This window comes from Balaenoptera borealis, assembly GCF_965194805.1.
Source record: "Balaenoptera borealis genome assembly, chromosome: 7".
Lineage (NCBI taxonomy): Eukaryota > Metazoa > Chordata > Mammalia > Artiodactyla > Balaenopteridae > Balaenoptera > Balaenoptera borealis.
In genome coordinates, this window is record NC_138864.1 from 118611550 (window position 1) to 118627630 (window position 16081).

Here is a 16081-nt window from a genome sequence, read left to right on the forward strand (position 1 = left end):
GTTCTACCTGGACCTTTGTCTCAGGTGAACTGGGAACTAGAAAGAGATGCTGAGAGTTCTGGATTCTATTCTGTCTTTGTGGGGTTCTATACATGGAAATAGTAGGCTATGGTGCTGGTCAGAAGATGAGTGTTCTATAAAATACTCCCTTGCTCTCATGTTACTTGATCCTGAGCCTTCACTATTGCCCTAGCTGACCCAGAACCATTTCTGCTTGCCTTACTCTCTGTGACACATTAACCTGCTCACACGCACCTGAGTAAGTAAGCACTCACCTGATTGCTTTTTTTTTTTGATTCTTTGAGCCTCATTCCTATTGAAAATGTGGCCTTTGCTTACTCCACCTTCCTCTAATTAAAGTAGATATCCAATATTTGGTGCCTTGGACCTCTGTTGCATCCCTGATGCTCTCCTGAATGTTCCTTGGACTACTTGTCCCTCCACAGGGTGGATATCATTATAATAACAATTGTCATCACCACCTTACTTATTTCTTATAGAGGTGTAGAGATTTCTAGTTTCCACATATACATCCATATATGTGTGTATATATACATTCACATATATTTGTGATCCATATTTTATAGATGAAGAAAGTGGGGTTCAGAGAGGTTAAACGACTAGTCCAAAGATCCATAGATAGTGACTGTGACAAAACTCAAAACCTGGTCTTCTGACTTCAGCTGGGGATGAAGAAGATAGGAGTACAAGATGTGCTGCTAACCATGCAAAGATTTCTGGTCTTGGAGTCAGTTTGGGTCTTGGTCTTTTCTCCATATAACTGTGACTTTAGGTGGGAGTCTTAATCTATAACTTGAGGCTTCATTTATTCATCTATAAAATTAGTTAATGCCTTTTTTTGATGTTTCTAATGTTTAAAAAAATTTTTTTTTATTGGGGTATAGTTGTTTTACAATGTTGTATTAGTTTCTACTGTACAGCAAAGTGGACTTCCATATGCTATACAGCAGGTTCTTATTGGTTATCTATTTTATACATACTAGTGTATATATGGTAATCCATTTAATGTCTTCTTTCACTCTGAAAACTGAGATTCTAGTCCTAGAATCTAGTCTTATCCTGTGAATTAGAACAGATGATACTTTTCACATCTTACAGATGGAGAAACTGAGGCACAGAGGGGCCTACTGACATACCCAGTAACTCACAGTGATGGTGGAACTAGGACTAACACTTGCCTTGATTCCTAGCCCAGAGTTCTTCCTGCCATAACCCATTAGTGCTATAGCTATCATAGTAGGGTTTCCTATATGAAATGCCCTTTAAAGCTCACTAATAAAATATGGTTAAAAAATTCACTTGCTTGATTATGTATAATTGTCTGCTATGTTCTATTTGATGATAACAGTCACCACGAGTAATAGTATTTGAATTAACCTCTCTCAGTAGAGGTTTTGTTCAGTTTTCTGCCTGTCAAAGGGGTTTTCTAAGGCACTTGCTTCATAGGGTCATTGTGAGAACTAAAGACAATGAAGATCACTTAGAACAATGCCCAGAATATACCAACCAACCAAGGATGTGAGCTCTGACTGTTAGTAGCAGGTGTGCTCACTGGATTTCCTCACAGAGCAGCCAGTAGGTGTGTGGTCATATCTTAGGTGTCAGTTTAGAGAGGTATAAGCTCCCATGTAAGGGATGCCAAATGCAAGGGCTTGATATAGTATCCACACCAGTGTTGATATGGGCAGACAGTAGGCAGAGGAAGGACAGGCAAATTCATGGGCAGGCAGGGGGACTTTTGAAACTGAGCCTTAATGATATTTGCATCTATTCTGAGAAGAAGAAACCTCTTCACCCTCCTCAGATAGCCCACATCCTCTACTTTATCCTCTGTATGTAGGGAAGCTGGAGAGACCAGCATCATACAGGACCTTCCAGAGCCACCCTACAGGAATAGACTTTGAAGTCTTGGGACCCATCTTGTCTGCAGGAGAGATGAGTGGAGAGGACATGGTTCCAGGACCTCAGTTGGCTGATAAGAGAGCCTTTACCTTTGCTATCATTTTATTCCTTTTGTGCTTGGTGGCAGTGGTGGGTAATGGCTTAATCACCGTGGCACTGGGCATGGAGTGGTTGCTGCAGAGAACTTTGTCACCCTGCAATAAGTTATTGGTCAGCCTGGGAGCCTCTAGCTTCTGTCTGTGATGGGTGGTGATGAGTAAGAACGTTTATATTTTCCTGAATCCAATAGCCTTCCCATACAACCCTGTATTCCAGTTCCTAGCCTTTCAGTGGGACTTCTTGAATGCTGTCACGTTATGGTTCTCCACCTGGCTCAGTGTCTTCTACTGTGTGAAAATCGCAACCTTCACCCCCCCGTCTTCCTCTGGCTAAAGCAGATGGTGTCCGCATTGGTTCCATGGATGCTGCTCAGCTCTGTGGGGCTCTCCAGCTTCAGCGCCGTTCTGTTTTTCATAGGCAACCAGAGAGTATAGCAGAACTATTTAAAGAGGGCTCTGCAATCATGGAATGCCACTGGGAATGCTATGAGAACATATGAGAGACTCTGCTTCTTCCCTTTGAAAATTGTTACCTGGACAGTCCCTACTGTTGTCTTCATCGCTGGCACGGCTTTGCTCATTACATCTCTGGGAAGACACACCATGAAGGTCTCCCTGTCCATCTCAGGCTCTCATGATCCCAGCACCCAGGCACACATCAAGGCTCTCCTGGCTCTCATCTCCTTTGCTGTCCTCTTCGTTTCCTGTTTTCTGTCACTGGTGCTCAGTGCCTCAGGTGTGTTTCCATCCCTGGAATTCAGGTACTGGGTGTGGCAGGCTGTGATTTATCTGTGCACAGTAGTCCGCCCCATTGTTCTTTTCTTGAGTGACCGCAGGCTGAGAGCTGTGCTAGAGAGGGGCTGCTCCTCAGGGCTTGGGGCATCTTGAGTTGGAATTGATGAAAAGCCTCAGAGACTCTACTGCAGAAGGCCTGGGTAGAACGGGACGTTGCTTCTTTAAATCTCTTTGCCACATTTAATGCTCTTTTCCTCTTTGATGCATTTCATGATTTCAGTGAAATAGGATTTCAAGGTGAGATGGAATGTACTGAACTAGTGGTCTAGTGTCACTGATTTGCACTCAGCAAGTGCACTGATTTGCACTCAGCACTCAGCTGATATAGTAAATGTTCCCTGTGGGACTTGATGTGGCCAAAGAAGCAGGAAACTTTTATTTCCCTGTGACTAAACTCTTGGTGTTTAAAATTATCCTTCTGGAAACTGGATGCAAGGATCCTGACACATGATTCACTTTTTTTAAAATAATTAATTTATTTTATTTTTATTTATTTTTGCCTGTGTTGGGTCTTTGTTGCTGCACGCAGGCTTTCTCTAGTTGCGGCGAGTGGGGGCTACTCTTCATTGCAGCACACGGGCTTCTCATTGCGGTGGTTTCTTTTGTTTTGGAGCACGGGCTCTAGAGCGCAGGCTCAGTAGTTGTGGCGCATGGGCTTAGTTGCTCCGCGGCCTGTGGGATTTTCCCGGACCAGGGCTCGAACCCATGTCCCCTGCACTGGCAGGCAGATTCTTAACCACTGCACCACAGGGAAGCCCACGATTCACTTTTTATCTGTTGAATCAGACTGGAGAAGATTTTTGGAAACTCAGTTTTCCTGTGGCTTCATCCTGTAAAACCATATTTCCTTTTTCATCCTTAACTCATTTCTAGCCATCTAGTGCAGTGAAGCTCTCTTTCCTTTCATGCAAGAGTTCCTGGTGTCTGAACTCTCTTTACAGAGCATGGTGTGATTTGTGCATGTGTGCAGCTGTGTGTGTTACCTGGGATTTGTATATTCGCAGATTACCTTTTGAGATCCCCCTGAATTCTAGGGGTTTATGATTTATATATGGTTTATGTCCTCTACAATAGCCCAGTCAGTTAGTCTGTTCTATAAATGTTAAGGTCCAGGAACCCAGATGTGACTTCTTTTATGTTGCTATTGGGACCTACTAAAATTTTTGACATGGAGAGGTTCATCTGTTTCTGATGCATAAGATTTAAGAAGAAGACTCCCGGCTTGGTTTGATGAAGCACGTAGACTGCTTTTCTGCCTTTCACAGATTTTCTCAAACTTTCCTTAAGCTCAGTGACCTCTTGAACCATTCAGACTGAGATCCCTCAATGTCCCTGTATTTGCTTTAAAATCTCTCAGCCTCATTTCCTGTTTTTCCTCCCCCTTCCCTCTGTATTAGAAGACAGGTCCCTGCTTTTGGTTTTTCAAGGCTAACATTCATGCTATCCTAGCGCCATGCTCTCCTGCCTCTTTTCTATCCCTTGCTGAGTTAAGAATTCCCACTTCTACACCAGTCTTCAACCTTTTCCTCTTTACTGTCCTTCCCTTCTTCAATGTGCCTCTTACCTTCTCTCCCCCCAAAAAAATCCCCTCCACTCTTTCACTCCCTCAAGTTATCATCCTACTAATTAGTCACTTGCTGAGAGTCTCCCCATGGGCACTTAAAATCTCCTGCTGCCCTTTCTGTTGAAATGTGTTTCTAAAGGACGCACATGAGTTCCTGATCCCTAAACGTGGTATTATCCTCAGCCCCCATTTTCATGTGTCTCTGTAATAGTTGCCTCTCTTAATAAAAAATGATTTCTTAAAAAAACGGATTAAAATATTTTACAAAAAGTAATACCTGATTTTGGTAGAAGATTTTAAAGCAGGAAAATAAACATCACCAGTAATTGCTTACCCACATGTCTTCCGAAAAGTCCTTCTCTTGGCCTCTCAGATGCTGCAGTAAGTTCTGTTCCCTGCTCTGCGGCTCCTTTCGTGTCTTCCTCACTATCTGTTCATCATCTTGACTCGGTTTTTTCCTTCACCAGCCCTCTTCCTTCCTTGACATGAATCTTCTCCTTTTTCCTTCATGTTTACATCTACTCACATAGTTTCAATTATGACCTTCATGTGAATAATCACCAACGCCTTGACCTTCCTCAAAACTCTAAGCCTATATTTTTTTCTGCTTGCTGAGCATTTCTATCTGATAGTACCATGAGCACTTCAAACTTAGCAAGTTTGTAACAGCTGTCCTTTTTTTCTTCCTCCTCTTTCTTTCCCTCCACCGCCCAATTGAATCTATTTTTTTCTATTATTGATATCTAATAAATCAGACTGACCAACTCTGAGTTAGTTTTCACTCCTCACTCTCCACTGAACCCTTCTATCTAATCAGCAACTTGTCTTCAATTGGTATCCTTGTAGTATCTCTATTATCTGTTCCTTTCTTCCTGTTCCTGTAGATCCTACCTTAGATTAGACTGTCCTCTTCTCCCACCTAGACTGCTTATATTTCTTTTTCACCACTTGCTTCATTGCAGTGCCTTCTCTCCCACACTCCCCCGACCCCCAGTCAAAAGTACCATTACCAGATTGATCTCTTGACAATTTCACCCACACCCTTATCACTGTTCAGTGCCTATCAATTAAAGCACGTGTCCCTAAATTGGCATTCATGGACCTACACAATGTGGAAATAGTTTTATCTTTCACTGCTTCCATTCTAGTAGAACCAACCCTATTTTGCAGCAAAATTTGGGTTATCATTGTTCTGGACATGCCTGGAACTTCCTCCATGACGTGCTGAAATGTGTTCTCTTATCCCACATCTACCTGTCAAAATCCTATTTAATTTTTTTTCCTGTTTAATTTTAAAGGTTAATTCAAATGGCTTCTCTTCAGGGAAGCTTTTCTGGGCGCCCCCACACCTCAAGCTTTGATCTCTCACTTCAGAGGACATACAAGTGGGGTGTTGCTCAGTTGTGACATGAATTCTGCCTTGTGGTGGTGTGATCTGTATACTCATTTTATTCTCCTTAGTAGATTTTAAAGTTCTGGAAAGTGTGGGCTGCCTCATAGTCTTCCATGTGTCTCCTGAAGCACTTATAAATACTTGAACAGAATGGTTCTCGCATCTGGAATCCAGCTGTAAGCACATGTACTTTTGTCTGTATATACATAATCTGGGCTACCCACTACTACCAATTATATTTTTATGGTTATATTTGAGCTGTATGCCATTCACTGTCTGGCCAGCTTATTTTTGGAGGTCAAACATATATTCTGTTTCTCTTGAGTTATGCACAATGTAGGAATAATAAATGGATGAGAGAGTAAAATTTGCCTAATTTTGTGATACCTTTACCTTCCTTCTTTCTTATGCATTTACATGTTGCTAAGCAACTGTGAAGCTCCTTCCTCTGGAAATATAAGGGAAGTGCCATTTCTCCCCTTGGTTACTGACCCAGTGGACCTTTCCTAAGCAAACTATCAACTACTCTTTGTTCCTTCCACTCTATATTATTAGGCTAGGAGATGGAACATCTACCAGAATCTGAATGATCTCCCCACACGGAGAAATTCCCTTGGAACTTGAACACACAGGGAAATATAAAAGAGAAGTAGGGTTTGTTGTATTTTTAAAATACCTAGTAATTATAAAGCAGAAACTAACACACCATTGTAAAGCAATTATACTCCAATAAAGATGTTAAAAAAAATCTAGTAATATTATTATCATTAATTTTTGCCTATAGTCTAATTTCATCATGCTTTATGATGGTATTAATAACAATCATTTGTGAATGCTTATTTTGTGTGAGGCATGGGGCCAGAAAATTTATTTACTTATATCCTTTATATACTTAATTCTCAAACAAACACTGCAAAGTAGAAACTGAGGTTTAGAGGAGTTTACTGAGGTCTCATGGTCAGTGTATGATAGAACTGTGATACTTTAGTGCTATAATATGTAAAACAGTGTGTTATTGGTGTAGGAATAGGTAAGTACATCAGCAGACAATCCAGATAATAGTTACATGGAAAATTATATTTGATAAGTAAAGCATTTCAAATCAGTGGGGGGAAAAGATAGTCATTTAATAGTGTTGCAGCAAATATAGAGCCAACATTTTATCCTAGATCCTACATAGATGATTTTTAATGTAAATGTTATTTAATTTTTTAAAAGCTCCCCTTTCTTGATAATTTAATTTTCTAATATTTTATTCCATAAAATACTGCCTTTATATTTTACAGAAATATTGACTCTTTTCTCCCCACCCTTTTGGGTGTCATCATAGAGTATGTATTACCTTTCAGCTCCTACAATCCTAAACCCCTGTTTTCTTAGGTCTTCTTAAGTCAGACTCAAAATATTGTCATAATGGAAATAATTGGTAAATTTGACTACAGAAAAATTTTAAACTTTTTAAATAACAAATTCTATAAATGTAGGGATCACTGAAGTCCTTTTCAATTTTAAAGGACAAGTAACAGAAAGGTAAATCTAATATCTCTAATATACAAAGAGCTTCTACAAATCAATAAGAAAAAGACAGACAAACTAATAGAATGTTGATTAATGATGAAAATATATAATAAAGATTGCCAAGTAAACGTGTGAAAATAAGCTTATCATCACTGTTGATCAAGGAAATGCAAACTAAAACAACAATAAGACTTCTGCTATAAACACAGCTGCATGAGTCAATGTTTTTCCCTCTTCTTTCTCTGGAAAACACGTAAAAGCAATAGAAAGTTGAAAAAGACTTTGAAAACTGCATTTTCAGTAAAGCTAAGAGACAAATAATCCAGAAATTTCAAATTATGTGATACCACTACCAGTCACAGATGAGATCAGTTAAAGTCAAGAAAGAAGGTAAAAATAAGTATGAAGAGAAGTGAGAGGGCCCAGTGGGGGCAGAGATAATATTCCAGCACAAATACACTTTCTGCAGAAAAGAGGCACCTTGAAATGCAAAAGCCCCTTAGTATGCATGTGTTAGTTACCTATTGATGATCTATCTAACAAATTGCCCTGACACTTAGTGGCTTAAAACAAACTTTACTACAAACTCATAACTCCTGTAGGTCAGGAATCCAGGCACATCATAATACAGTTGAGAATTTCAGCTGTATTCTCTGGCTCTGGGTCTCACAGGCTACAGTCATCTCCAGGCTGCACTGTGAAGGAGCCACTTCCCAAATCACTCACATAGCTGTTGGCAGGATTCAGTTTCTCCTGGGTTGTTGGACTGAGGCATCAGCTCCTTATGAGCTGTTGGCTGGAGGCCTCCTTAAGTTCCTGGCCACATAGCCTTTTCCATAGATCAGAGTGAATAAATGGGAAGGTGACACAGAAAGTGTCAGCAAGAGAGAGTGCCAGCAAGATGGAAGTCACAGACTATTGTAACATAGTTAATTATTTTTTTCATTATTGCTCATAGGTAGTAACCAACAGATTTGATCAAAAGAAGCAGAGGACTAAGAAAATTATATAAAACTATATTTATAAAGGTAAGCACTAGAACAAAAAAACATACTTTCCTTAGAAGTAATAGAACCACAAACAAAAATGAAGAAACATGCAACAAATATAAAAATCCTAAAGAAACCCTTTAAAAACAAAACACAAAACATAAAATAATATGCTAGAACTAAGACTAAGCATATTGGATATATAATTAAATAAAAATGGGCTTTACACCTAAAAGACAATGGTCTTCAGATTGTCTAAAAAACAAAAACAACTTTATATTTCTAAGACCCATAAAAAAGAGTTGAAAATAAAAGAATGAAAAATAACATGTCAAGTAAATGCAAACAAAAGAAATTTAAACCTAAATGATCAATGAGATAACAAGATAAGTTTGTTTTTTTTTTTAATTTTTTATTTTTATTATTATTTATTTATTATTTTTATTTTTGGCTGTGTTGGGTCTTCGTTTCTGTGCAAGGGCTTTCTCCAGTTGCGGCGAGCGGGGGCCACTCCTCATCGTGGTGCGCGGGCCTCTCACCATTGCGGCCCCTCCCGCTGCAGAGCACAGGCTCCAGACGCTCAGGCTCAGCAGCCGTGGCTCACTGGCCCAGCCGCTCTGCGGCACGTGGGATCCTCCCAGACCAGGGCTCGAACCCGTGTCCCCTGCACTGGCAGGCAGACTCTCAACCACTGCGCCACCAGGGAAGCCCACAAGATAAGTTTTTAATGTTAAGAGGTAAAATGCAAAATTAAGATAGAATTGGTATGAATATATGATAAATAACATAACCTTATTTATAAAGTACAAATTACAAGAAATATAAACAGAATCACTAAAAGATTTTACCTTTGTCAAATAGAGAAAAAAATAAATATAATCAAATAAATTAGCTTTTATTGATAGATGTCAAATTGTACACACTCAGAAAACACAACTTCTTTGCAAATACCAATGGAATAGTCATGAAAACGAGCCTAACAAACAAACAAAATTAGAAAGCAAAGTCCAGCAGTACGTTAAATTATTATCAAATAGAGTTTAATCTAGGAATTTAAGGATGATTCATTGTTAGCAAATCCATTAATATAAATTATCTTATAAATAAATCTAAATGAAAATTCATAAAATCACCTTCCAAAATGCTAAGTCATTTGAAAAAATTTAATATGAATTTTGATAAAACACTCAATAATATATGTATTCAATAACGATGCATATATCTATCTCAGCCCAAAACCTGCAGCATATTTAATGAATTTAGACATTCTTGCAAGACTCAAGATATTAAAAGAATGAGTACTATCACCACTATTTACATTTTAAAGTGATAATACCTAATGTAATCAAGAGAAAGAAATTAGTTATAGACATTGGAAATGGGAGGCAAAATATATGTTTGCATAGTTGAAAAATCCAAATAATCAACGTAAAAACTACTATAGAACAGTAAGAATTTTGTAAAATAGTGGGGAGAAAAATAAATGCACAGAAATCAAAATTTTCTAATATATACAAATAGTCACCAGTTAGAAGATAGAATGAAAGAAAAGATTCTATTTGCAATAAGAACAAAAAGACAAAATACTTTGAAATAAATTTTATGAGAAATATGTAAGACCTACATGAAGGAAGCTTTAAAGCACTCAGGAAAACATGGAAGAAGATATGAATCAATGGAATACAATACCATGTGCTTGGATGAGAAGGCTCAGTACTGTAAAGATGTCAGCTACTCTTAAGTTAATTTCTTAATTTAATGTAAGACCTATAAAAATGCCAACTTTACCCCTCTTTATAAACCTATTTTAAAAAGGGCTAACATTTAAGGCTATTATGGAAGCTGGAAGGAACATCCCCCCCCCAAAAAAAGGTAGATAAGCTCTATCATACATTAAAAACCATGGTTTGATTTGTGGTATGAACCTCAAAATTTTAAAAGAGTGTGTGACTACACAACAGTAGAATAGAGAGTCCAGAAAACAAATATTTATAATATGGGACTTTAGTGTAAATTCAGTAAATAAAAATAATATTTCAGATCAGAAGTAAATGGATTATTCAGTAATCGATACTGAGAAAACAGGATAGCCATCTGAAAAAAAGAATTAAGGTGCTTCCATACACTGGGATAAAGTCCAAATGGATCAAATATTTTAATGTTAAAAACAATAGAGTTGGGCTTCCCTGGTGGCGCAGTGGTTAGGAATCCACCTGCCAATGCAGGGGACACGGGTTTGAGCCCTGGTCTGGGAAGATCCCACATGCTGCGGAGCAACTAAGCCCGTGAGCCACAACTACTGAGCCTGCGTGTCTGGAGCCTGTGCTCCGCAACGGGAGAGGCCGCGACAGTGAGAGGCCCGTGCACCGTGATGAAGAGTGGCTCCTGCTCGCCGCAACTGGAGAAAGCCCTCGCACAGAAACGAAGACCCAACACAGCCATAAATTAATTAATTAATTAATTTTTTAAAAAAGGAATATTTAAAAAAAAACAACAAAAAAACAAATGGATCAAATATTTTAATGTTAAGAACAATAGAGTTGGGCTTCCCTGGTGGCGCAGTGGTTAGGAATCCACCTGCCAATGCAGGGGACACGGATTCGAGCCCTGGTCCGGGAATATCCCACATGCCACGGAGCAACTGGGCCTGTGTGCCGCAACTGCTGAGCCTGCATGCCACAACTAATGAGGCCCGCACGCCTAGAGTCTATGCTCTGCAACGAGAGAGGGCACCACGGTGAGAAGCCCACACACCGCAATGAAGAGTAGCCCCGCTTGCCGCAACTGGAGAAAGCCCGCGCACAGCAGTGAAGACCCAACGCAACCAAAAATAAATAAATAAATATATGAAAAAACCAAAAAAAACCCAATAGAGTTACTGGAAAAAAGTGAGAGGATGAAGATTCTTTTAAAACCTTGGTGTGTGGAAAATCTTTTAAGCTCATAAAAGAAAAGATTGATTAATTAAAATGAAAAAGTTCTGCATGGTAAAAATTCATAAGAAATTTACAAAAAAATATAACAAGCTGGGAAATTATCTGCGTTCTTAGCCAAAGCCTAATCTCTAATATATAAAGAGCTCTTAGAATCTTTAGGGAAAAGATCAACAACCCAAAAGAAAAAGAAAAGACAAATAATATGAATATGTAATTCACAGAGAAAGAAATACAAACGGTTCTTAAACACAGCAAAGATTGTCAAACTAATTTGTAACAAGAGACATGCAAATTAAAACTATACTGAGATACCCTTTTTTAACTATCCATTTGGCAAAATTCCTAAACTTTGGAAATACTTTTTTGTCAAGTTATTGGAGAAATATGTTTTCTTACACATTGCTGATGGGTGCATAAATTAGTTAATATGGAGGGCAATTTGTCAATATCTATCAAATTTACTAATGTGTACACCCTTTGATCAGCAATCACCCCCGCCCCACGCCAGGATTTTGGTGTGTATTACCTTCTTACTGGTCACATTTTGTGTCTTACACTCTTGGGCATGCTGGGACTTGAGTCTGGTTGTAGTTCTAGAAGCAATGAGGGGAGATAGAGTGGGTTACTAGTAGGATCAGTAATGCCTTGCAAGGAAACTACCACAGGGGCATCCATGATGGGCTCTGCAGGGAAGGAGTGACCAGTTTCCTCTGATAAGGGGGGAAGAGTTGCCTCTATTGATAAAGAAGATTTGACAGAATTTAAAGGTTCAAGTGTCTAGCAATCTATACTCCAGATCTCACTATAGTATCAAACCAAGACTAGATTAACGCTCAAACCACTTTTTTTTTTTTTTTTTTTGTCAAGCTTCTTCCCCTGCCCTATCTTTTTTTTCTTCTTAATATCTTTATGGAAATATAATTGCTTTAAAATGGTGTGTTAGTTTCTGGTTTATAACAAAGTGAATCAGCTATATGTATTCATATATCCCCATATCCCCTCCCTCTTGCGTCTCCCTCCCACCCTCCCTGTGCCAACCCTCTAGGTGGACACAAAGCACCGAGCTGATCTCCCTGTGCTATGTGGCTGCTTCCCACTAGCTATTTATTTTACATTTGGTAGTGTATATATGTCCGTGCCACTCACACTTCGTCCCAGCTTACCCTTCCCCCTCCCTGTGTCCTCAAGTCCATTCTCTACATCTGCGTCTTTATTCCTGTCCTGCTCCTAGGTTCTTCATAACCTTTTTTTTTTTTTTTTTAGATCTCATATATATGTGTTAGCATACGGTATTTGTTTTTCTAACTTACTTCACTCTGTATGACAGACTCTAGGTATATCCACTTCACTACAAATAACTCAATTTCGTTTCTTTTTATGGCTGAGTAATATTCCATTGTATATATGTACCACATCTTCTTTATCCATTCATCTGTCTGTCGATGGACACTTAGGTTGCTTCCATGTCCTGTCTATTGTAAATAGAGCTGCAATGAACATTGTGCTACATGACTCTTTTTGAATTATGGTTTTCTCAGGGTATATGCCCAGTAGTGGGATTGCTGGGTCATATGGTAGTTCTATTCTTAGTTTTTTAAGGAACCTCCATACTGTTCTCCATAGTGGCTGTATCAATTTACATTCCCACCAGCAGTCCCTGCCCTATCTTGTGTCTCTTAATTTTCTATAGGTTTCTCCTGAAAGCAATTCCTCAAAAAAATCACTTGCACAAGAACCTCCATTATAGGCTCTGATTCTAGAGAGCTTGATCTAAGTGGTCTGATCTTCAGATTGTATCTCTCTGATCTACATTTGTATAACTCTTCTTGAAAGTCTACATGGATGTATAACAGGCATTTCAAAGTTAACATATGCAAAACTGAACCCCTGATATCTTCTCACTTCAGTATGCTTCTGTTACTATTTTTCATGTTTCAGGATGCGGCCATTCTTCTAGTTGCTCTGGACAAAACATTTTACATTCCAATCATGCAGCAATTCTAATGCTAAGCCATATGACCTGTAGCTAAACCATTTTTATTTTTTTTTAAACTTTTTATTTTATATTGGAGTGTAGCTGATTGACAACGTTGTGATAGTTTCAGGTGCACAGCAAATTGACTCAGCCATACTATACACGTATCCATTCTCCCCCAAACTCCCCTCCCATCCAGGCTGCCACATAACATTGAGCAGCGTTCCCTGTGCTATACAGGAGGTCCTTGTTGGTTATCTATTTTAAATATAGCAGTGTATACATGTCAGTCCCAAACTTCCTAACTATCCCTTCCCCCCACCCTTCCCCCCTGGTAACCATAAGTTTGCTCTCTAGGTCTGTGAGTCTGTCTCTGTTTTGTAAATAAGTTCATTTGTATCATTTCTTTTTAGAGTCTGCATATAAATGATATTATTTGATATTTCTCTTTCTCTGTCTGACTGACTTCACTTAGTATGACAATCTCTAGGTCCATCCATGTTGCTGCAAATGGCATTATTTCATTCCTTTTAATGGTTGAGTAATATCCCATTGTATATATGTACCACATCTTTTTTTTTTTTTTTCACACACACACACTGTATTTTATTTTTACAAGAGATAAATAGACTGACACCAAGCATTGTACATGGATGACCACAACAAAAGCAACAATGATTGCAATTACCAAACATGAAACACACTCATACTATGTCATAATATTGACATTCAGTCCAGTAATCCTTCACTGTAACAGCTCCTTTACTTTGCAGTGAAAATTGATTTGTATATTCTTTGCCTCTGAGTCCTTGTGGGATTTTTTTTTTTTTTTTTAAATTCAGACAGAAAGTCACACAAATTATACTCATCCTCATCAGTTCACTCAGTCCCATGTAATTAATTTTTTTTTTCATCTTGATCTTTTGTTAGCACTTTTATGAGTTCATCAGTTTTTCATTAGAGTTCTGAAAATGCTTATTCATTCAGTTCAGCAGTACAGTCAGTTACCAGAAACCTGTACTTGTCAGAGTCTTTTCCATGAATTTCTTGAAGATGAAACCCTTTTATAGGAACATATTTGGAAAATCATCAGAGTACACCCAGAACTGTCTGTAAATGACAAAAGACTTACAAATGACCACGGTTAAAGATTTGATGAAAGTTCATAATAATGCAGTTGACAAGAAAATTAGTTATTTCTGAGATATACATTTTAAAGTAATAACTAGGATTATTACTTATAACATTATACCAGAACATATAAGATTTTTAGAAATTTCATGCAATGTCTGAAACATTTATATTAACATATTTCCATACAAATACAAATATAAGATTTTTAGAAATTTCATGTAATGTCTGAAACATTTATATTAACATATTTCCATACAAATACAAATATAAGATTTTTAGAAATTTCATGTAATGTCTGAAACATTTATATTAACATATTTCCATACAAATAACCCAATGAAAGTTTAGTATTAGTCGTTTTGTTTGTTTTTTTATACTGCAGGTTCTTATTAGGCATCAATTTTATACACATCAGTGTATACATGTCAATCCCAATCGCCCAGTTCAGCACACCACCATCCCCACCTCACTGCAGTTTTCCCCCCTTGGTGTCCATATGTCCATTCTCTACATCTGTGTCTCAACTTCTGCCCTGCAAACTGGCTCATCTGTACCATTTTTCTAGGTTCCACATACATGCATTAATATACGATATTTGTTTTTCTCTTTCTGACTTACTTCACTCTGTATGACAGTCTCTAGATCCATCCACGTCTCAACAAATGACTCAATTTCGTTCCTTTTTATGGCTGAGTAATATTCCATTGTATATATGTACCACATCTTCTTTATCCATTCTCTGTCAATGGACATTTAGGTTGCTTCCATGTCTGGCTATTGTAAACAGTGCTGCAGTGAACACTGGGGTGCATGTATCCTTTAGGACCATGTTTTTCTCTGGATATATGCCCAAGAGTGGGATTCCAGAATCATATGGTAGTTCTATTTTTAGTTTTGTAAGGAACCTCCATACTGTTCTCCATAGTGGCTGTACCAATTTACATTCCCACCAACAGTGTAGGAGGGTTCCCTTCTCTCCACACCCTCTCCAGCATTTATTATTTGTGGATTTTTTCATTAAACCATTTTTAGATAAACTGCTTTTGGGTTGGGGTTTCATATGCAACAAGCATCTCCTTCACTGCAATCTATTAAAAGTCAGCCCTTGACACAAGGGTTTGAAAAAATTAGGGTTAGAGTTGTTAACTCAGCTTTCCAAATGAACTTGTAATTCTACCACTTACCACCACCTTCATTGCTACCACTCAGTGCAAGCCACTATTACCTCTTTCTTGGTTTACTGCAATGGTGTCCTAATGGGTTTTGCAGCTTCTGCTTTTGTTTGCCTTTGGTCTGTTTTCAATACAGCAGCTAACAGGATCCTTTAAAAATATGTCACATCTCTTTCATGATTCTCCACCTGCTTTTCAACCTAGAGTAAAAAGCCCAAGTTTTCATGATGAACGAAAATGCCCTTTATGATTTTGTCCTCCACCTCATACCTCTGAAGCTGTCTCCTGCAATTCTGCCGTCCTCTCACACTGCCCTAGCCACTTTGGCTTCCTTGATGTTCCTTGACTGCTAGGCAGATGCTTCCCCAGAGCCTCTGCCTTTGGTGATCTCTGGTTGGAATGCTCTTCCCCAGATATGGGCATGGCTCACTCCCTCTCTTATCTCTGGCATTGTCATTGCCACTCCAATTGCAATCCTCCATAAGACTATTCCTTGCTCTGCTTTATCTCTTTAACGTTATTATTATTTTACTTATTTTTTTATCATTTGTTTCCCTCAATCTAATGTAAACTTCATAAGGAGA

The 16081-nt window shown here is 38.4% G+C and overlaps 1 protein-coding gene across 1 annotated transcript; it reads left to right on the forward strand.

Annotated features, from left to right (window-relative positions):
- Nucleotides 1-1956: 1956 nt before the first annotated feature.
- Nucleotides 1957-8668, forward strand: TAS2R60 (taste 2 receptor member 60; the record flags this gene model as incomplete). Its single annotated transcript, XM_082400492.1, is given in 4 exon segments — nucleotides 1957-2163; nucleotides 2167-2332; nucleotides 2335-2453; nucleotides 2457-8668. Coding segments are annotated over 4 exon segments (945 nt in total). The 3' UTR covers nucleotides 2910-8668.
- Nucleotides 8669-16081: the final 7413 nt, after the last annotated feature.